This window comes from Lissotriton vulgaris, chromosome 1_1 (assembly GCF_964263255.1).
Source record: "Lissotriton vulgaris chromosome 1_1, aLisVul1.2, whole genome shotgun sequence".
Classification (NCBI taxonomy): Eukaryota; Metazoa; Chordata; class Amphibia; order Caudata; family Salamandridae; genus Lissotriton; species Lissotriton vulgaris.
This window is the reverse complement of record NC_141685.1, coordinates 381,413,632-381,437,210: the sequence shown is the minus strand read 5'-3', so window position 1 is coordinate 381,437,210 and position 23,579 is coordinate 381,413,632. Positions and strand designations below refer to the sequence as shown.

Below are 23,579 nucleotides of genomic sequence, written 5' to 3'. Positions count from 1 at the left end.
AACTTCCCGAAGGTGCATCTTTGCACTTTACAGTCAAAGAAGTTGAAATGGGGATCCGTGGTCTAACTAGTAACAAAGCCCCGGGCCCAGATGGCCTTCCCCCGGACTTATTCAAATCAAACATTCCTTTTTGGGCCCCAATTCTCACAGCAGTTATTAATGCCGGGCTACAATTGGGGCTCCAAAGACCTGGGGAGCCTCCACCATCGTTCCTGTATATAAGAACTAACGCAGCATGCTACAGACCAATCTCCCTGATAAATTCAGTCGCTAAAGTAGTGGGAGGGATTCTCTTAAACAGGCTGACCACGTGGGCCAAAAATAACAACATAATGGCACCCGCTCAATATGGCTTCAGACCGGGGCATTCAACAACAACTCAATGCCTGAACTTATACTTAATCAGTGGCAAGTATACCCTGGCCAGAAACGGAACATTATATATGGCCTTCATGGACCTTTCATCGGCCTTTGATTGTGTTGATAGAAGCAAACTTTGGGACGTCTTGCTGAACATGGGTGTTGAAAACAATCTGATCAATTTTCTGGCTGACCTTCATAATGATACACATGCAAATGTTCGTTACACCAAAGACTTGAAAGTAACTAGAGACTTCAAAATCAATCGGGGGTTAGGCAGGGCTGTATTTTAGCGCCTTTTCTTTTTAACTTATATATAAACGGTCTTGAGGAGCATCTTTTAAAAACTGACACGGACTACCCTTGTATAGGGAAAAAGGGCGTCCCTGTTCTGCTCTATGCAGATGATGCCGTCCTTATATCCAGAACTGCACTTGGACTTCAGAAACTATTAGATTCCTTTCTCCAATTTATGAATTTGCGTGGCCTGAGCATCAACAATTCCAAATCATTTGTTATGAAGATAGTCTTAGGATCAAAAAAGCCTTACCCCTTTTCTGTCAACGGGGAAAAAATACCAACAACAAAAACCTTCTCATACCTTGGAGTATTGTTTGATCATAAACTTACATGGGGTCCCGCTATAAACAAAAAGAAAGGTGAATTAACAAGGACCAATGCTGGAATAATTGACTTTGCACGCAAAATGGGCAATACACCAGTGATCGCCTTGATGAAATTATATCAAGCTAAAAGCATTGCGGTCGCCTGTTATGGAAGTGAACTTTGGGGCTTCGCTCCAGTGGACGCCCTTACAATCACTGAAAATAACTTTTTTAAGCAGGTCCTGTGTCTACCAAAAAGCACTGCTAATTTCTCCACTCATGAGGAACTGGGCATACCACAATTAGGAGATAAGCTCGCTGTAAATCCTCTGCTTTGCTGGCTAAATTGCTTCTGTATATGAAGTCACTTATCTCAATGAATTTTTGATAAAACTATTTTTCTAATACACCTTGTGTCTTTGTTTGTATGTTGTGTTTTAATGAAACAAAGTATCTATATTGAATTTCGAGTCAAATAGTATTGGATTGATTCATAATAAGGATTATTGATTTATCCTTCTATAACTAATTTGAGTTACTGAACATATAGAAAATAAACTCCTTGAAGGCACTTTTACCTTTCCATTTTAATTACCCAAGCCCTCAAGGGTATTTTCGGGTCGCTCACTTTTTGTAAACCATATTGTTTGCAGGCACCATTAAAGGGACCAGTTAGCAATGCTCTACATCAGTGGTTCTTAACCTTTTGACTTCTGTCAACACCCACTTAACCATTACTGGAATCTGTGGACCCCCACTGAATAATTTTTGGAATCCGGAGCCCCCACTGAGTCATTACTGGAAGCCAGGAACCCAGGCAAAAGCAATTTCGAGGATTTGAACCACAAAACAATACACAAATGAAGATCTGTTTTATTTAATTCACTAACAAAAATGCAAACAATAACAATGTTAATGGCAAGGTTGGAGCTTTTTTAATTCCATAAAGCCAAACCCATGGTCTATAACATATTCAGCTTTATGCACTTGCACTGTTCCATGAATCAATCTGAGAATGCCAAATTCTTTTTGCTCCTAATTTCAAATTCATTTACCTTTAAAGAATAATTTCAAATTTACAATGTGCTTTTTTTAAAAATTTATAAACACTTTATTAATCTGTTTAATTTTCTAAGCAGTCGCAGTAAGCTTTGCAGATCCCCAGTGGCCCCCGGACCACAGCTTAAGAACCACTGCTCTACATGTTGTACATAGTTAAAAGGGGTCATTTGAGGGGAATGCGGTCAGCTGTCTAATTCTCTACCACCTGGAAGGACACACACAAAGTGGCAGCTGTTCAACATGAAACGCTTTCGTTTTGCAAATGGTCCCTGCCTGCCTGCCTGCCTTCAGTGGCTTGCAACTGCAGCATTTATGTATTCCTTTGCAGGTCACAACAAGCATTGACAAAGCCACTAGGTCTCACCTTTACAATGCAAATGCCAAGCTGTTGGGTTTGGCAATGTTTGTCTGTAAAGTATTTCTAAAAAAAAAAATACTTGAGGAAATTCAAACACATATTTTATGGTATCTCACAACTGTACGTACATGGATTTCAGTGTGTTAAATCTTTATGAATGGCCTAGGGTATTTAGCAAATAGTTTTCACTCAGGAAACTGTGAACAGTTTTCACTCAGGAAACTGTGAACATAATTTAAAAAAGAATAGGGAAGTGTTACAATGTAAAGGGAAACTCTTGCCAAGGCCTTATTTACTTTCTACAGGATTTAGCTATGTGGGTCCGCTCGCAGTAGCCTGGGAACAGATGTATGGGCCTCCAGGAGAAGTGTCATCCTAGGTGCACCTTCTGCCTGCAGCAGATGGTCCTTCTCTCGGCGGCATAAAAACCCTTCAAGTCTGCTCTTCAGCCATACTCCAACAAAACTATCCCTGTTACTGTGCTTTCAAGAACAAGAACGGAGGGGTGGGGAGAAACACAGCACAGAGGCAACTATTTGAGGGGGAACCAGCACATGAGGGAGAGAGCGAGAAAACACATGCACTCTGATGGAATGTTGAATGAAAAAGAAACAAGTAGTTCCATAAATATGAACATTGGAAGGATACAAGCTAGCTAAACAAAAGGATCATAAAGAGGATATACTGCAGAGGAAGGAAGAAAACACAAAAAGAGGAAGGGAAGCCAATGAATAAGAAACACGCACATAAGAGTAACAGAAGGCAGGGAAGGAGAGTATGGGGGCTGGAGGGGAAGGGGATGATTAGACTGTAAAGTGTAACACTAACAGGGGCGACTAGACAGGAGGCTGAAGGAAGGCAGGAGGTCTCCTAATAAAACAAACGATAAAACAAATGCAATGCAAACAGAATAGGGCAAGGAGAGTATGAAGAGGATCATGCTGTGTAAGTAAAGGGTGAGCAACTGCTGATGAAAACAGACCAATTAACCTCATCCAATAAAATACTAGGAACTGTTGTTTATGCAAAGTGCATGATGGTGAGGCACAATCCAGTTTGCACGCAAAGGCAAAAGGAAATGACACAAATTCGGTTGCAATCGAATAGAATAAGAAAAAAAACATGGTGTGCATACCACTTCATTCATTGTTCATAACGGAAATGCCATTAGCTGTGTAGCAGCTTATCTAAATATAACCATAAGTTCCCGCCTCCACACAGTAGTAAGAGTGCATACCCTCTGAATTAGCTCAATTTATCTGACCAATCAGGGTTTGCTTGAGTGGGGTGGAATGAAGTGAGGTGGAATGGAGTGGGGTCGATTGCAGTGGGGTGAATGAAGTGGATGGATTGGAGTGGAGTGAATTGGAGTGAGATGGACTGGATTGAGATCTGTACCAATAGGATGCTTCATGCTGCTACACCCCCACCCGCTGCCCCCCTGCCAACCCCTCCCCCCTGAGGATTTGGGTATCATCCAAGCAATGGATGGTGCACAGGCTCTAACCATGAGTGCTATAAATAAGATGATCCAAGGCTTGCTACAACCTAGTAGGCTGTGTAATTGTATAAACACGCTCGAATGGGCTTGAATAGGCTGGCTCAAAACTAGGTCATAATTGCGCTATTATGCTATGATTAATTATCTTGGCTTCATGAGGCAACCGTATTATTAACATGAAAAATTGGATCATATGCAGTATACCAACACTATCCTTAATAAATAGCATATTTGCAGATGACTGGCGGGAGACGAACTTTTGGCTCTCCGTGCTATTCTTCATATTCTTTGTGCCTTTGTCTCGTACATTGAATACTGATGTGTCAGAGACGAGGTATTTGCATATATTTATATTGACTATCGCACTATGAAATATATCAATTTCAGTCCCCAGGACCTTGTGTGTCCTGCTATACAAAATGATGATTTAATTTTAAGATCGGAAGACAGCTAATTATCATCATTTACACATTTAAAACTACAGGATTTGTATTCAGTAGATCGCCGTTAGTAAAAGCGGTCTCTGAACTAGATTTCCCGTGCCCCTTTGGGCGCATACTGATGACTCTAGTGGCATTGACCAATGGGCTGGCACGTCGCGTAATGACGTGTAATCGCGACGATTTTGGCAAACAACTTCAAAATACGGAACTGCATGCCCCTCGGTGCCTCCCCGAACAGCGCAGATGCCTGATCGGAGCACCGACGGATAGGTATGTACAAACCGTGGCTTGGGGTACTATAGACTGTATTAGGTGGGGGCGGGATGCTGAGCGCGGGTTGTCACTCCCGCAGCGAGCGCTATTGCAGAGCTGTTCCCGACCTTTGTGTCCATTGAAAGACAGGCTATGGACTGTATCAATCCCCGACCACCAACTGCATGGGATTAAGGGTTCACACTTCTAACAATCTTATGACGGAGTGGTTAGATGATGTCTCGTGGTGGGTGTCTGTGTAGCACCGCAGGTGCTTTGATCTGTACAGATATTACCCATAATATGATTGACACCATCATAACTTCAATGATAGTTTTGATCAGATTTTGGAACGGCAGCTGGCGAGTGGGGTTTCTCATTTTCGTGTTTATGATTTTCAATTAGAGCGGTGCCCCCAATTCCTGAGCTGTAGCCAGGTGAGGAGTGGCGCTGGTCCCTCAATCTCCAGGTGAGTGAGAGGAGTGTCCAACTAATAAATGGTTGGGTAATGTGTTTTTGATACAGTATAAACTCACAAGTCATTAGACTTTTTTGAAACTAAGGAGAGATAACTCTGTTAATAATATGTTATCCTATTATCTCTGTTTTTTCTTTTATATGTGTCTTCTACACCTCCGCATCACTCTAACAGAACAGTGAGAGGACTTATTCAGGTGATATCCATTTTTGTTTCTTTTTTGCACTCACTCACTTTAGAAGCAGTCGCAAAGTAGATTTCTGGTCCTGAAGAAGCAGGAGATCCCGGTTGGGTCTATTTACTGCAGAAACATGTCGACCTTCAATAACGTGCAGTAGATATTTGTTATAAACTACTGTTACTTTGCATCTAATTGATTTTTAATCTTGGAAGTGGTTGCCTTCTCATTAAAATTATTTGGTGCATCCACTATCCATTTTTATCTTTACACTTTCACTCACATATTTTTATTTTGAGCACTGCTTCCGGTTACCACTGTGTTGACTAGTGGTATGTACAATGTGGACATACTACTTTGTGAAATCGCCCAAATGATGACAACAGGGCGGTTCAGAGTGTGTAACTGATGGGTACATATATAACATTGTGATTAGTCCTTTTTGTACGTTACAGTATAGTTGACACCGTTTGAATACAGAGACCTTAGTTCCACGTAGACCCACAGTTATTGGTTGTTGATAGAGTATCATCCAAGCAAGCCACAGATCTTGGGCCTCCCTTTCAGCAAAGATAAAATTATGCTCCCATTCATTTCCCATTATTCAAACAGGGTACACCCATAGGATGCCTCAGCTAGTATAATTTATGAGGATTTGCCCAAGGAGTAACAAAGCAACCCCCTCAATGTAGGTTTACCACAAAACAACCACTTATGCCAAGTTAGTGGCATAATATAACTATGCAAGTACTTGGGATTACTGGAAAATACAGCAACCAATTTGACAGTCAGGGAACACCACATATACTAATCAAAGGACTATATTTGCTCCAAACCCTCTCATACTATGTTTTTAGGTGTAAGGTTTGTTGCAAATGTTTCTGCTCTTAAAATCCTTTTTTCATGTATGATATTCTTCAAGAAAAAACAGTTACACTAATTCTTCATATTTGATATTTATTCATTTATATAGCGCCCAAATCACCCCATAAGGGCTATCTCTGCGCTGGGACATCATGCTACAGCCAAACGAGTGGGCCTCAGAAGAGATGGGTTTTTAACAGTTTCCTAAAATGGGGAAGGCTCTGGCAGTCGCATAGTTGGAGGGGGAAGTTTGTTCCAGAGAGTCAGGGCAAGGTAATTAAATGCTTTGCCACCCATGCAAGCCTTTTTCATTCTCGGGTGCAAAGGAGAAGCTTGGATCCAGATCGGAGGGGCCGAGAGAGGGTATACTTTGGCAGTTTGTCAGACAGGTAGGAAGGCCCCAGGCTGTTAAGGGCTTTAACCCTTTCCATGCTCATGACGAGCTCAGCTCGTCATGATGCACGGTTGAGCTGTGCTGATGACGAGCTGAGCTCGTCATGAAATGATGGAAATGACGATAATTCAGCATAGGAGGGGAAAACACCTAGCAGCCAAGGTGTTAAAAACAGAGTAGCAGATCTTAAATTTCACCCGCTTTCTCACGGGGACCCTGGGGAGTTTGTTAAGAAGTGGTATGGAGGCCGTTCTGGGAGGGGCATTTGCTACTAGTAGGGCTGCTGTATTCTGGACCACTTGCAACTTGTTTAAGGAAGCCTCGTTGGCTGAAGTCAACAGTGTGTTGCAGTAGTCCAGACAGCTTAACACCAGAGCTTGCATCAGTGTTTTTTGCGTGGGGGATGATAACAGAGGAAATACTCTTCTGAGGAGGCTGAGTGTATGAAAGCAGGTACCAGCGGTGGTAGTGGCATGTGCTTCGAGCGTAAGATTCTGGTCAATACAGATGCCTAGGTTCTTGACCACTGCTTTTGGAGTGGGAACAGAACTTAGCTCCTCTGGCCACCAACCAGGAGTCCAGCTTATAGCTGTACCTCCAAACATGATCTCTGATTTTTCGGCATTCAGTTGAAGGAAATTAGCCCTCATCCAGGCGGCAATGGTCTTCATGCTCTCCGAAAAGATAAGTTGTATGTTAGGACTGGACATACCAAAGGTGAGTAGGAGCTGGGTGTCATCCACGTAGGAGATGAGACTAAACTCTAGGGTCCTTATTAGTTTATCCAAGGGAGTAACATAAATGTTAAAGAGGGTAGGACTCAAACAGGAGCCCTGTGGTATTCCCTTGATAACTTTACTGGTCTTAGATCTAAAAGTGCTCAAAGTGACTTTCTGGGTTCAATCTGTTAGAAAGTCGGTCATCCATTTCAGCGCAACCCCTTGAACACCAATGTCCTGAAGTCCCCCCAGTAGGATTTGGTGAGAGATGGTGTCAAACGGCACAGATAGGTCAAGCAGCACTAAAAGTGCTGCCTGACCCTTGTCCAGGGCCATTCTGATGTTATCAGTTACCTCTATCACGGCGGACTCGATACTGTGCTTGGCCCGGAAACCTGACTGGGAGACATCCAGGCAATGTGAGGATTCAACAAAATCAGAAAAGTGCCTGTTTATGTGTTTTTCAAGGAGCTTGCTCTGAAGGATGAGCAAAGAAATGGGGGAAATATTTGGACAGCTTGATAGTGGGGACCTTAAGGTTTTTATGAATGGGAACAACTTGTGCTGCTTTCCATTCGGGAGGGAGTCTGACAACCCTCAAAGAGCTGTTGAGGATAGTGCAAATGGGTGTGGCTAGCTGTTTAGCTAGTCAGGAGGAGATGTTTGTGGGGATTACATCTAGGGGGCCCAGACTTAACTTTGGTTAGACGAGTTTCTACCTCTTCTGGGGTAAGGGAAGGAAAAAAGTGCAACTGCGCAGTGTTGATGGAGGTTACAAGGCGTTCTGTAGAAGGGGTTATTAGGAATTCCGTTGGATGAGATAATTTTATGGTAAATAGCGTCGATTTTCTGGGTTAGAAAGGACGCTATATTGTCGCACAGCGACTGTGAGGGAGTCCCCGCAGTATCGCAAGCCTTAAGGTTAGTGAAGGTCTTCAGGATCCGATAAAAGGTCCTAGAGTTGTTCCCAGCCTGTTCTAGTTGATTTGCAATATGCAATTTCCGTGCAGACTTTAAGTTTATATGATAAGAAGAAAGTGTGGCTTTGAATCTCTCTTTGTCCTGTGCATTGTTTGAGTGTCGCCATTTCCCATATAATGATACTCGTGAAAACATAACATACATGAAACAAGCATTGGCAACACCAATAGCTCTCGTCTTGGTAAGCTGGTATGATGCTTACTTTTTTGTAATATTTATTGAAAGCATATGCCATATAAAAAAAAAGAAAACCTGTAAAGTGCAAATATGGTCTCTGCATGTGGGCAATAAACTTTTTACATTTATACATTTTAATCACTGCATAATAGAACAGTATGGGCACGAGCACAGGTATAGAAACCCTTATTAGTATTAATGCACACCATAGGTAAATAATATTCTATAAAATGTACTACTGGTTTTAAATTGAAAATGAAACACAGACGGACTATTTTTTCTTTGAAAAAAAAAATAAAAAAGGATAAAGAATGGAAAGAAAAAAAAAAGAATTGGCAAAGTGAAGTACTGACTAACCAGACCGATTACTTGTGAGCAGGCAAAATGCCCTTAGTTACAGTGTAGCAGATACTATGGCTGAAGTAGGCAGTCCGATGACTTTATGCTGTATGCTCTGCTGGAAATAAGCAAAATGTGAACGGCAGCTGGACAGGAATAATGCATGAAATGGGATAATGCATATGTATATAGGCATGTACTTTTTATTTACATGTTTTTGATTATGTGAGGTTGTCAACAAAGTAAAGCTGTTTCAAGGCAAGACCTACAAAGAAGTTACACATGTAGAGTACTTCACCATTCACTAGTGCAAACTGCACCACATAGTGGACAACGCTGCTGTGCCAAGCCTCTACAGTGCAGTTTGCACTGATGTGCACACTGCTCTACCCTGAGGTGTCGGTCACACTATCTTGTGTCCCAGAATCCACCACTCCCATATTACTTAATATCCGTCAATCAGAATGATAATATCACATCAGCTGCAGTGGAAGACAGTGGGCGCCGACACAATAAAATACTGGGGTTGGATGAAGGGGGTGCAGGAGGGGGGGGGGGGCAGTGGGGGCCAGCTTGAAGCATGGAGGGGGCCAGCAGGAAGAACATGCGGGGAGCACACGGCAGGGGGTAGTAAAAATAAACACTTACCTGGTGATGCCGTCTGCCTCGAGCTCCTCTGCTACAGTTCCTGAGAAAGCACCAGACTCCCATCCAATCCCCACGCAGCTCTCATTGGAGGTTAGCATGGGGATTGGCCTGAGCGGGCTGAGAAGACGCTCCGCTCAGGTCAGGGAGTCTGTGGGTATCTCCAGCCTGGCTGCTCAATGAAGTCAGATGAAGAAACCTAATTAGGCATGTGGAATTTGGTCAGCCTGAGACAGGCGGACAAAGACACATGCACACTTAAAAGTTCACATAGCACTCCTCCTCCCCCTTCCATGCCCCGGCCCTGCCACTCCCTTCTCAAGCTGGCTCAGAGCCAGCAAATTAAAAATGAAACAGTACTAAAATATCGTTTTCTTTTTCACTTGCTGGCACTGAGCCAGTGGGGTGATGCTCCTCCGCCATTGCAAAGGAGCCGCCCCTGGTGGAAGAACCGTGTATGAACCGGGCACGGAAGGTTTAGGATGACGAGTGCAGAAATGACTACATAAAGTGAGGCATTTCGTTTTCCAATTCCATACATGAGTAGCTCTCCCATTACAGGCATTTTCTTCAAAGTCTGGGACTTGAAGTCCATGTTCTATAATGGGTTAGACAGAACTACAGATCGCAGCATGCAACAAAACAAGAATCGGCAAGGCCAATACGTTTTTCCAATACAGGAGCTATTGGATTTGGCAATGTGTTTTTGCCATGTTCTACACCAGTGTGGATGCTGCTCATCGTAGCTAAATGTTAGTGGTGTGGAGTGTCCTAGAATGGAATGGGGGAAGTAGAGTGTCGTAGACTGGATTTGTCGAAGTTGAGTGTCCAACAGTGGAGATGGGGAAGTAGAGTGTTATAGAGTTGAGTAGAGGGGAGTAGAGTTCAGTGGTTCAGTGTGTCTTAGAGTGCATTGTCGTAGAGTGGCACATCATAGAGTGGAGTGGCGTGGAGCAGCATGGAGTGGCGTAGAGTGGATTGGAGTGGAGTGGATTGAGGTAGCTGGTGGATTGGAGTAGTTTAGGGTGGATTGGATTGGGGTAGAGTAGACTGGATTGCGAGGAGGTGGTTCATTGGAGTGGGTGGATTGGTTTGAAGCAGATTGAAATGGAGTGAGGTGGATTGAAGTGGGGTGGGTGGAAGGGTAAGTTTGGTTTGGGTACGGTGGATTGGTTTGGGGTGGACTGGGTTAGAGTTCATTGAGTTAGAGTGGGGTGAATTAAAGTGGAGTGGGGTGGATTAGACAGCATTGGAATGAGGTGGAATGGACCAGAATGAAGGAGGTGGATCGGACTGAAGGGGGCTGGATTGGAGTGGGGTGCATTGGACTGGATTGGTATGAGGTGGACTGGACTGCAGTGGGGTGGACTGGAGTGGGGTGAATGGATTGCAATGGATTGGATTGAAAGGGGTTGGATTGGAGGGGTGGATTGGAGTGGGGTGGGTTTGAGTGTGGTAGGGTGAATGGATTGGATTGAGCGGGGTGGACTGGGTGGGGTGGATTGGGGTAGATGGGACTGGACTGGGGAAGAGTGGGTGGATTGTACTGTGTGGGGTGGTGTGGAATGGAGTGGGTGGACTGGAAGAGGTGGATTGGAGTGGGGTGGTTTGGGTTGGGGTGAAACGGATTGAGTGGGGTGGATTGGAGAGTGGTAGGCTACATTGGGGTGGACTGGAGTGAAATGGATTTCAGTGGGGTGAATGGGAGAGGGGTGGGGTGGGGTGGATTGGAGAGGAGTAGATTGGACTGCCAAGGAGGAAATAGGATTAGAGTGAGGTGGATTGGATTGGCGTGGATTAGAATAAGAAGGATTAGATTGGACTGGGGTGGAATGGGTTGAATTGGATTGGTGTGGGGTGGAATGGATTGGATTGTGTTGGGTGGATTGGGTTTGGTAGGATTAGGGTAGTTTGGATTGGACTACAGTGGGGTGGATGGGGTGAGGTGAATTGGAGTAGGGTGGATTGGAGTGGGTAAGATTGCTTTGAATTGATGTGGAGCTGATTGGAGTGGGACACACTGTTCTGGATTGGAGTGGGGCAGATTGGAGTATGGTAGATTGTTTTGGATTTTAGTGGGGCAGAATGAAGTGGGACGGATTGTTCTGCATTGGAATGGGGCATATTGTTTTGGATTGGAGTGGGCTGATTGTTTTGGATTGGAGGGGTGACTGATTAGTGTGGTGCAGATTAGAGAGGGCGGATTGTTTTGGATTGGATTGGTGTGGATTAGGGAGGGAGTGAGGTGGATTGGATTGGGGTGAGGTGGATTGGATTGGAGTAGGTTAGATTAGATTGGGGTGGAGTCGATTGATGTGGAGTGGACAGCATTGGTGTGGGGTGGATTGTGGTGGATTAGAGTAGGGTGAATTGGGATGAAGTAGGTGGATTGGGTGCAATTGATTGGATTGGAGTAGGGCAGATTGTTTTGGACACGTGTGAGTTAGATTGGAGTGGTGTGGTTGATGTGGGCAGATTGTTTTGGATTGGAGTGGGGTGGGGTGGGGTGGGTTAGAGAGGGTCAGATTGTTTTGGAATTTAGTGGGGCAGATTGGAGTGGGATGGATTGGAGGAGGACAGATTGTTTTGTATTGGAGTGGGGCAGATATTTTTCGATTGGAGTGGGGTGCATTGGAGTGTACTGCACGATTATGTGCTAAAGCATCATTTCAGAAATTGCACATAAGAAAGAAACAATGTATTTGAGCTATTTAGAACAAGATGGTCTTCATCTTTTGAGAACAGCACCCATTGAGCAAAAACAAAAGAAAACATGAGTTCAAAGTGAGAAAAGAAGACTTGGCAAAATAAAATTTTGCATTGAAGTTGTGGGAAAAAGGGAACTGGCGACAGGGTACCGATAGGGTGCTCTAAGGCTCCAGTGAAGTCTAGGGTGTAGTTTCCAATTTTCTGAAGAGATTGTTAGGATAAACATACACTAGTGTTCTTAGGTAGCAACAACGAACAGCATTAGAATAGCTGGAAATACATGATCCAACTAGAAGGGGCCAACTGTGCAGTGAAACAAAGATGGCGCTGTCGGTGGTAACAATTTAAGTATCTGGGGGAAACAAAGCCTGTGGGTCATACGCTGATACAATACCCAGTATGTTATGGTTGTGCTATGTGTAAATAAAGCATAGCCACATATCGGAACAGCTGTAAACATTTCAAATAAAACGTGTAGCTGACAACATCACATCTCTTCCAGACAGAAAACTTTGAAATGGTTTTAGAGTCGGATATCTCTTCTTTATTCTCTTCTTCAAGGTTACCTTGCTGCAAGCAGGCCGTTCCACCGGAATCTTTTCCTTTCAGCTCTGCTCCATGCTTCAGGGTAGCCACGCGTCTGGTACACATGTTCTAACCTGCTTTGTTGACTGGACATGCCATGCTGTCCCGACATGGAATCGTGTTTCACTCCTTCAGGAGTGAGAGTCCCTTCTTGTGAAACTCCCTATGCGTATACGGTTACATATTTACACTGCTGACTCCAATCGGAAAGTCACAATGCATGGGGCAATGGACAGCACATTTTCGTACATTTATTGTAAAAACTATTAGATGCAGGGGACGTATATATACATACTTTTGGATTGCCTGCATACATTAGCAAGGCTCCTGATTAGGTATTTTAGCCTACACCTGACTGATAAAGTATTTGTGAAATAGCTGAATGGTATACGTTTTACAAAATGCAAGATCTACGCTCAAAAAGTATTTTCTTTCTTTTCTCCTGAAAGGCCTACTTCAGCCCCAGTTCTGACAACACAGGAAGCATTCATGGTGGCATGCGTCAAGCTCACTGTGGATTGAGTGAACTTCTTCCTACAATGTGTACATCTACACATATGATTTTCACAAAGCAGTCAAACTGACATTTTGCGAAAAGAAATTAAAGGACAGACAACAAGTGCCATGCTCACGAACGGCGCACTGGTCTCAGCAGAGGCCAAGGACTGAATGCAGTCTTACCTCCCTCCCAGATTTCTAGCCTGAGCAGCTCCGACACACTCTGGTGGGCGGAATTTCGGGGGCCAGGCCCAAGTCACACAAAAATTACGTTGCCTGCACCCACAGGATTACTGCCTCATGTGAGTGCACATTTCCAAATTACAGGAATTCTCAAAGATTTCCGCGAGTACTCCTTGAAACCTGCCGCAGTGGCAAGTTTCCAGGATCACTGAGAATTTGTGTGTGAATTTCTACCTCCAGATGAGCGTGGGAATGTCCGCTTTTGTACAATTATACATAGTGCGTAAGTGCACCGTGGTAAGTGCTCCTAGATTTGTGCAATTGCTTGGGAAACCCTCTCCCCCGATTCCCTACATATTGTGAGAGTATTATCTTCCGTCCGACCCTCCAAAGGGCTTCTCTCCTGCTATTCACAGGAGTAAGCCTCCAGTCGTTTCAAGGGCTGGAAAGGGTCAGACAAATGTTTGTGAACACAGAGAGTTTTTCGTGTCCTCCCTGGTCTGAAGCGCCCACTCTCCACCCCTCAGTAGGATTTCGCCAAGCTCAGTCACACCATCCGCGGAGTAATGCCAGGCAAGAATAAATTAAGAGTGCAAATTCACTTTTTCTGAACGCCTTATACTTGTAAACAAAGCCATTTGCTGGTGTAAGTTGAAACCCACATGCTCACATTCTTTTATGAATAAAGTCATTAGTGTGTAGAAAGCACTGTATGAAAGAAACCTTGACAAAGTCAGTAGGCCGGTCTCTAGCTGACGAATATGGATTTTCCGATGTTTCTAAATATTTTTTGTAATTTTTATAAGGGGATGACTTTTTGTGTGAAAGTGCACATCGTGCAAGAACAATATGTGTTACTCACTTACAAGTAGGCCAATGGCTGAAGTGAGTTGACCCTGTGACCCATGCTGTGGTGGACATAACAGAATTTTGAATAACACACAGACCAATGAATGTAGAAAGCTGGCTGAAATCTCCTATATGTTATACATATATATTTAATATAAATTATATATATATATATAAATTCACAAAAAAACAAAGGATACATGGATATTTTAGTTAAATTCAGATTTTACACACGCAAAGCCATAGAAATTCCACAATTATAGTTACAGTTATCTCAAGTAACTAGAACCTGTGCCCTAAGATAACTATAACTAGGGCCCCGGCATGCACAGTTTTCTTGTTAATAATTTTACAGCAACTGTTGCAGTGATATTATCAATGATGTCATAGAAGATCTCGTAAGTGATGTAATATGTGGAGTAATTAGCAGTACATGGCAGCGGTGAGATTTATAGGTAACTTAGGGCATAAGTTATTTTTATTATAATAATAATATTCAGATCTATTTCCCTGCCCGCATCACTGCAAGAAGGGAAACAGATCTGAAGTATGACTTATTCTCGTGGCTGTGTTAAACTTCAATGCAATTATAGCCGGCCCATTGGAGCTGTATTTTATAATAAGTTATTGAGGACTATATGAAGTAACTCATTCATGTAATCTGCCCAGTTCACGTTTATTTTAACTGATAAGTTTTAGGCACAGGTGTTTTATCAATCAATGTGTGCCCATTCGGGTTAAACACCTAACAATACATGACTCAACAGTGTGTAGATTACTAATGATACTGCACGTATTAGAGTTGATTAATACAATTAATGTAGGAGTACTCGTTATGATAATTTGGGTGATGCAGTTAACAATATATGCTGAAAACAAGAATGCTTTAGTATTTTGTCTATGTTTATCTTATTTGTATCATGTGGAGAGTATATATATATATATATATATATATCCAATCCAAAACTTTGCCCTGAAGCAAGGATGCCCACGCAGGTGAGTGCTGTCAAACGCTATTTATTTTCTAAACCGCCAAATGTACTTCGAAATCAAATCCCTTACGCGTTTCAAAGCTGGAAAGCTTCTTCATCAGAGGGTAACACCGGAAAGACTGACAACTCGCTCCAGCGCCATTAGTACATGTAAACGTTCCGCCCCTGCGGGCCTCACAAATGATTCAGGTGAGTTACTCCAAGCATGCTGGAACTGGAAGTTTTATTTACTGCGAGATATTTGCTCCCATGTGGGTTCAATAAAATAAAGTATTCCCCATGTGGGCTGAAGTTTAAATGGCAGTTTATTTTCATTCCGCTAATGCTGCGCCGCCAAGTCCCATTCTCTGTGATCTTTTGGCCCCAAACTGCAGTCTGTGGTGGGGCAAACTGAATTGAGGGATGCTGAGAGGACGGAGAGGCCATTATTGAGGGACGTGAACAGCACTACGAGCAGTTCTTCAGCTTTCAATCGGCCCACTGGGGTATTAGACTGTTTTAATGGCGAGTTACGGTGGCACCCACTGTGGTGTTATTGGTGGAACTGCAAGTACCAGAAGTCCATGCGGTGTGGGGACTTGGTGTATTTGCACTGTAAATAGTCCTGCAGCACACCCTTGCTTTATCATTTTTAAACTTTTTGCAATGTTTTCTCAATCTTAGCGTGCAGCACTCCGTCATGCTCCGTCCCAAACAAGCACCTGAGTTAAACAGCTCTGTAAACGGCACGGGGTGTCCGTGCCACAAAGGAGTTGCACAGCCATATGCACAAATGTGAATGATATACACACGTATTCCATATTTACTCCAAATTCTTCCCGTTTTTATTCCAAGTTTTTCAAGTTCTTTTCCAATGTTTACACATTTTTTCACCATCACGTCAAAGATGCGAAGTTTTCATGTTTTTATGCGTCTTATTATTCTGAGAGTGCCCATCCAGGCTTAATCACAGACAATTATTTAAAACTTCATGGTTCCAAAACATTCAACCCAATGCATTTCGGTCCTCAAGACCTTCTTCGGGGGTATCTACAATATTAAAAACATATTTTAATAAACGCTCCATTTATGCGAAAAGCATTCCAACAAACTTTTAGACCAAGTGTCCCTCCCCCTTCATCGATACTATAACTAAATAAAGTGTAACTAAATAAAGTGTGTTGATTCTTATGCGCGCTGTTATCTCCCCCGTCCTGCAGTCTTTAAACACCCTTAGGGACTGTCCCATTACACATGATAACAATGTGCCCTCTCAGTAAACCTCGCACTCAAAAACCAATTTAAATAAGTCTAAATATCCCATCTACTTAAAGTGTAACCCACATCTACCTTTCTGAATCCACAGTCGATCCTTCGTGCATCCCTGCTCCAACGTTCTGAGTATTAAACCACTCCCTTTTCTCTTCTCCCTTCGACTGCAAGCTAAGTTTCCTGTCCTCTACGAAATGGTTTATAGCCTTCTCCTCCCACCTGTGTTCTTTTCTACATCACGTGGTTCGTCTGCCTCCCCGTGTTTCTTAAAGTGCACCTTCCCCCTCCCAAATAATCCAATGCTAACAGTTACCGCTTTACTTGTGTGCATACATCAACTAAAAAATAAACTGACTGTAACCAATGAATGTCCGTGATAAAATTATCAAATGAAATATAAAAATGGCAAATAAACACTTAATTGTGACATTATGACTCTAAAATGTCCACTTGAAACAAACGTCCATTGCGAACAATCTTTCCAAATGTAGCTTCTTAATGTTTGGAGAAAGCGTCCTTGACGTGTATACTTCCATAAGTCCCATTTTTCATCTGTATCAACTTTTCGGCAGGGTGCTCAAACAGGGTTAGGGACAGAATTAATGAAACTGCACTGTAAATAGTCCTGCAGCACACCCTTGCTTTATCATTTTTAAACTTTTTGCAATGTTTTCTCAATCTTAGCGTGCAGCACTCCGTCATGCTCCGTCCCAAACAAGCACCTGAGTTAAACAGCTCTGTAAACGGCACGGGGTGTCCGTGCCACAAAGGAGTTGCACAGCCATATGCACAAATGTGAATGATATACACACGTATTCCATATTTACTCCAAATTCTTCCCGTTTTTATTCAAAGTTTTTCAAGTTCTTTTCCAATGTTTACACATTTTTTCACCATCACGTCAAAGATGCGAAGTTTTCATGTTTTTATACGTCTTATTATTCTGAGAGTGCCCATCCAGGCTTAATCACAGACAATTATTTAAAACTTCATGGTTCCAAAACATTCAACCCAATGCATTTCGGTCCTCCAGACCTTCTTCGGGGCTATCTACAATATTAAAAACATATTTTAATAAACGCTCCATTTATGCGAAAAGCATTCCAACAAACTTTTAGACCAAGTGTCCCTCCCCCTTCATCGATACTATAACTAAATAAAGTGTAACTAAATAAAGTGTGTTGACTCTTATGCGCGCTGTTATCTCCCCCGTCCTGCAGTCTTTAAACACCCTTAGGGACTGTCCCATTACACATGATAACAATGTGCCCTCTCGGTAAACCTCGCGCTCAAAAACCAATTTAAATAAGTCTAAATATCCCATCTACTTAAAGTGTAACCCACATCTACCTTTCTGAATCCACAGTCGATCCTTCGTGCATCCCTGCTCCAACGTTCTGGTTTGTTTATAGCCTTCTCCACCTTTTTAGTTGATGTATGCACATAAGTAAAGCGGTAACTGTTAGCATTGGATTATTTGGGAGGGGGAAGGTGCACTTTAAGAAACACGGGGAGGCAGACGAACCACGTGATGTAGAAAAGAACACAGGTGGGAGGAGAAGGCTATAAACCATTTCGTAGAGGACAGGAAACTTAGCTTGCAGTCGAAGGGAGAAGAGAAAAGGGAGTGGTTTAATACTCAGAACGTTGGAGCAGGGATGCACGAAGGATCGACTGTGGATTCAGAAAGGTAGATGTGGGTTCACTTTAAGTAGATGGGATATTTAGACTTATTTAAATTGTTTTTTGAGCGCGAGGTTTACCGAGAGGGCACATTGTTATCATGTGTAATGGGACAGTCCCTAAGGGTGTTTAAAGACTGCAGGACGGGGGAGATAACAGCGCGCATAAGAGTCAACACACTTTATTTAGTTACACTTTATTTAGTTATAGTATCGATGAAGGGGGAGGGACACTTGGTCTAAAAGTTTGTTGGAATGCTTTTCGCATAAATGGAGCGTTTATTAAAATATGTTTTTAATATTGTAGATACCCCCGAAGAAGGTCTTGAGAACCGAAATGCATTGGGTTGAATGTTTTGGAACCATGAAGTTTTAAATAATTGTCTGTGATTAAGCCTGGATGGGCACTCTCAGAATAATAAGACGCATAAAAACATGAAAACTTCGCATCTTTGACGTGATGGTGAAAAAATGTGTAAACATTGGAAAAGAACTTGAAAAACTTGGAATAAAAACGGGAAGAATTTGGAGTAAATATGGAATACGTGTGTATATCATTCACATTTGTGCATATGGCTGTGCAACTCCTTTGTGGCACGGACACCCCGTGCCGTTTACAGAGCTGTTTAACTCAGGTGCTTGTTTGGGACGGAGCATGACGGAGTGCTGCACGCTAAGATTGAGAAAACATTGCAAAAAGTTTAAAAATGATAAAGCAAGGGTGTGCTGCAGGACTATTTACAGTGCAGTTTCATTAATTCTGTCCCTAACCCTGTTTGAGCACCCTGCCGAAAAGTTGATACAGATGAAAAATGGGACTTATGGAAGTATACACGTCAAGGACGCTTTCTCCAAACATTAAGAAGCTACATTTGGAAAGATTGTTCGCAATGGACGTTTGTTTCAAGTGGACATTTTAGAGTCATAATGTCACAATTAAGTGTTTATTTGCCATTTTTATATTTCATTTGATAATTTTATCACGGACATTCATTGGTTACAGTCAGTTTATTTTTTAGTTGATGTATGCACACAAGTAAAGCGGTAACTGTTAGCATTGGATTATTTGGGAGGGGGAAGGTGCACTTTAAGAAACACGGGGAGGCAGACGAACCACGTGATGTAGAAAAGAACACAGGTGGGAGGAGAAGGCTATAAACCATTTCGTAGAGGACAGGAAACTTAGCTTGCAGTCGAAGGGAGAAGAGAAAAGGGAGTGGTTTAATACTCAGAACGTTGGAGCAGGGATGCACGAAGGATCGACTGTGGATTCAGAAAGGTAGATGTGGGTTACACTTTAAGTAGATGGGATATTTAGACTTATTTAAATTGGTTTTTGAGCGCGAGGTTTACCGAGAGGGCACATTGTTATCATGTGTAATGGGACAGTCCCTAAGGGTGTTTAAAGACTGCAGGACGGGGGAGATAACAGCGCGCATAAGAGTCAACACACTTTATTTAGTTACACTTTATTTAGTTATAGTATCGATGAAGGGGGAGGGACACTTGGTCTAAAAGTTTGTTGGAATGCTTTTCGCATAAATGGAGCGTTTATTAAAATATGTTTTTAATATTGTAGATACCCCCGAAGAAGGTCTTGAGGACCGAAATGCATTGGGTTGAATGTTTTGGAACCATGAAGTTTTAAATAATTGTCTGTGATTAAGCCTGGATGGGCACTCTCAGAATAATAAGACGCATAAAAACATGAAAACTTCGCATCTTTGACGTGATGGTGAAAAAATGTGTAAACATTGGAAAAGAACTTGAAAAACTTGGAATAAAAACGGGAAGAATTTGGAGTAAATATGGAATACGTGTGTATATCATTCACATTTGTGCATATGGCTGTGCAACTCCTTTGTGGCACGGACACCCCGTGCCGTTTACAGACTTGGTGTATTTAACAGGTGTTCCACTTGGCTGCCGTTCTTCTGCTTCCAGCCAGTGATCAAAGGCACACGATGCCCGAAATCGTGATTGAAGATGAGAACTGTGAGCATTGTCATCCCCATTAAACAAGGCATACAACTCTTCAGTGTGCAGGCGTCTTCAATGTTGGGTTCTGTTTGATATATATATATATATATATATACATACATACATACATACACAAACACACACATACATACAAATATGCAGATAGACAGATTTTTTTAAATCAAGAGGGCATATGTACAAGCCCCTATCGCCACCAGAACGTCACTTTTACCGATGTTGTGTGGCGATAGGGGCTGCGCCTATTGTACAAGGCACCGTTAAGACACTTAACATGGCTTAACGCTGCCTTGTACATGAGGCCCTCTTTCACACTATGGTTAGCGTGAAAGGGGGGTTTGCAGTGGGTGTTGCTGTGGGCATTCCACCACAACACCCATTCATTTTGACGCTGCTCCCTATATACAAGGGTGGCGTATATAGGAGTCAGCGCCAAAATTAACATCAGGTAAATCCTGGTCATAAATTAGCAAAACAAGGGGAAAGGCATTATTTCTCCTTGTTTGTCACTTTCCATGTGTGCTGCCTTCTGTAGCACACATGGAAAAGGCAAAATACCATGGTTGGTATCTGTGTAAGAAGGTGTCCCTTCCTGTACATATATTAACCTTTAAAAAAATTCCATTTTGTCACTTTCATAAAAGTGACAGAATGTCATATTAGGATTGGTTATGTGCAGGAAGGGACACCTTCCTACACAAACAATCCTCCCCTGCACGCAGACACCCTTGCTCTATGCTGCAAGGGTGCCTGCGTTGGCGCCAAGTAGCTAAACTTAGCACCATCGCAGTGGGAAACGCAAGGCTGCACCACATTCATGTAAATATGGTGCATCCTTGCGTTTCAGAAGTGGCAGAGCGCAGTGTTAAGCCAAGGAGGCTAAAGACGCGCTCCGCCACTTTCATGTACTATCCCCAAAAATGTCTAATACCAGACATATTTACTCACCATAGCTCTGCCCCTGCACAGTGCACCCTTCACGCTGAGATCCTATTTCACCCCTAGCTTCGAGTGCTTTGTCTGAGATTTGGTAGTGTCAGGCACACCACTCCACCCAAGGCTTCATGCCCAGCAGAGCATGGTGATAGCAGGACTTAATTGACAGGTGCTGTCAGGCTTGGAGTACGTGAATCATTTTTCTACTCAAATGCTTCCTACACAGGCCAAGACTGCTCTCACTAGGTTAGTAGAGGTGGTGAGTACTAGGAGACAGGAAGAAGACACATGGTGTCCCACTGCTCCTGCACTTGCTAGGCTTGGTCACCCCAAACAGAACTAGCTAAAGAAATTTAAAAAAAACTGTAGAAATGTTGAAAAGGTAGATCTTCCCAGGAAAAAAAAACGATTCCTATATAAAATACCTAAAAAGTACATAAAGGCTATCATCATTAGCAACTTACGTTGTTCGATTGCTAGGGATAAGGACTCGAAACAAGCTGGTCTAAATGTATAATTAGATGCTTGCCTGTCAAAGCGGGCCAATCTTTGGTTACACTGTTTTTTCGCACCCTCCCATAATTTTCTGAGATTACAGCCCCCCTGGACGATTAAGCAGTTTTTGAACGTTTTCCTCCTGCCCTCTCAGTAGAAGGCACTAACGTGCCTCTAAAAGGGTATCAACCTATACAACAGTCACGCTTAAACAATGGGGAATTATTGAGAAAAAGGTCGGGTTGAATGGGCGACAAAGACCACAACGGATAAATAGATTTTTCAGATAACATACAGTCGGGCATCTCCCACGAGACCACACGTCGTTACGAACACTCCACTGAAGACCCAAACCCACATTTTGACTATACCTATCGTTAACGTAAAACTTTTTTTCGTGACCTTTCTACATATGCTGTGCCCTTTTTGCAACGGACAAATAAGGTTTTATCTGCAAATCAACAAGAAATGCAACTCGTCACGGTTTTGCAAAGTTGCCGCCGTGCCCTCACGAGTGAAGTGTGCTATGTATAAGTGATGTACCAGCAACGTTTAAATGCATTGTCTGCACGGGCTGTAGACAGGCGTGTAAATAATTGATAGCGCCTCAAAGAGAAACATTACAGCGAACAACCCTACTAGCTGTGCCATTACCCAGGGACATGAGTGGGGTCAGAGGCTGAGACCCCAGAAGCCCCCTCCCGCGCTAAGGATGCCGGCTCTTGCCACGTATACAGGGACCCGCGGGCTGCGTCTGTCGCCGAGCTGGGTTAGTGCTCCGTGGAGGCTGCAGGGCGAGGGCCGGAGACTCATGCACGGCTCCTCGGCGCGGGGTTAGTAGTTTCCGCAGCCCGTGCTGCACTTACCGAGCCCCGGTACTTCTCCAGTGACACGAGCTTGCCCCTGATGTTCACCACCTTAAAAGTGTAAAAGTCCTTGTCCTTCTGGTGGGACAGGGACAGCGCCAGGAGCAGCAGCGCGAGGGTGACCGTGACCATAGTGACGAGGACCCCGACCCTCTGCCTGCGCGAGATGCTGCCTGCGTGTCGCTCGCGCTCAGGCTCCTGCATCCCACTGGCAGCTGAGCTCGCATAGACCGCTTGCACATTCAACCACTGTGCCGTAAAGCACGACTGCCCGTCGCAAACCGCTGGATGCCAGCGAGACAGACACGGGGCTCATGTTGAACAGAGCCGAACCTGGCCATAATCGGTCGCAAATCTCAAAATTCCACGCACACCAATAACCTTTTTAGTTTCTTGATTGTGTGCTGTATTATTGTATTGCAACATTTACATACATATCCAGTATATCAGCATACATTCCATTTACTTTTTCGTTTATGCATGAAATAGTTAAGAAATGCCAATCAGGACGGGCTTTAGCGCTGGTGGTGTCTGGTGCTACAATGTTTGTTGGCGCGCCCCAATGACCACCGACATGGATTCCCTCACTACCACCCTTTAACACTGCCCCACAAGTCTACATAACCGCTCTCTCTCAGATGCAATTCATTATTTTTATAGCGCAACTCGTACAAATGTAGGGCGTCAAAGGACTTTGCATCACACATACATTACATGGGTAAATCCGTGCATAGTAACCGTCAGGCGGGCAACTAGAGCCAAATTTGGGGAGGGGCTGAAAAATATTTCGAGGGGGGCTAATTCTTCCAACCACAGACAGAGTGGCTGTAAGAAGGAGCGAACACACAAAAAAAGCCTAATTTACAAGTAAATGGTCTTTTAAAGACCTGTTAAGTACTCCGGTGCAGCTGCAATTAGATGCTCGCCAGCCCGCGAAGCTGTCTCCGCCCGGGCAGACGGGGTTTGGGCTGAAGCCCCGTGAGCCCAATGGGTGTTGCGCGCCTGGTAACCGTTACATAAAGAGAGGACTACAAGGTGTAGGAGTGACATGTCCTCCATACTGGTTGGCAGTATAGTTTAAGAGTGCTTGGTCTGGAGAAGCACAAACCTGGAATTTAAAACTTAACACCCTTGTTCGGGGGTTCTCTTTACTAAAAAGAAATTCTTTCTACCCAAATG

General features: G+C 43.3%; 1 protein-coding gene across 1 annotated transcript in view; it reads right to left on the bottom strand.

Moving 5' to 3' along the window:
• Positions 1–22,634, bottom strand: part of GPX7 (glutathione peroxidase 7) — a 92,068-nt gene extending 69,434 nt beyond the window's left edge. Inside the window, exon 1 of the mRNA XM_086952447.1 lies at positions 22,401–22,634. Within this exon, the coding sequence (XP_086808573.1) occupies positions 22,401–22,604 (204 nt within the window). The 5' untranslated portion in view covers positions 22,605–22,634. The remainder of the gene's footprint in view (positions 1–22,400) is intronic.
• Between the last annotated feature and the right edge of the window lie 945 nt (positions 22,635–23,579).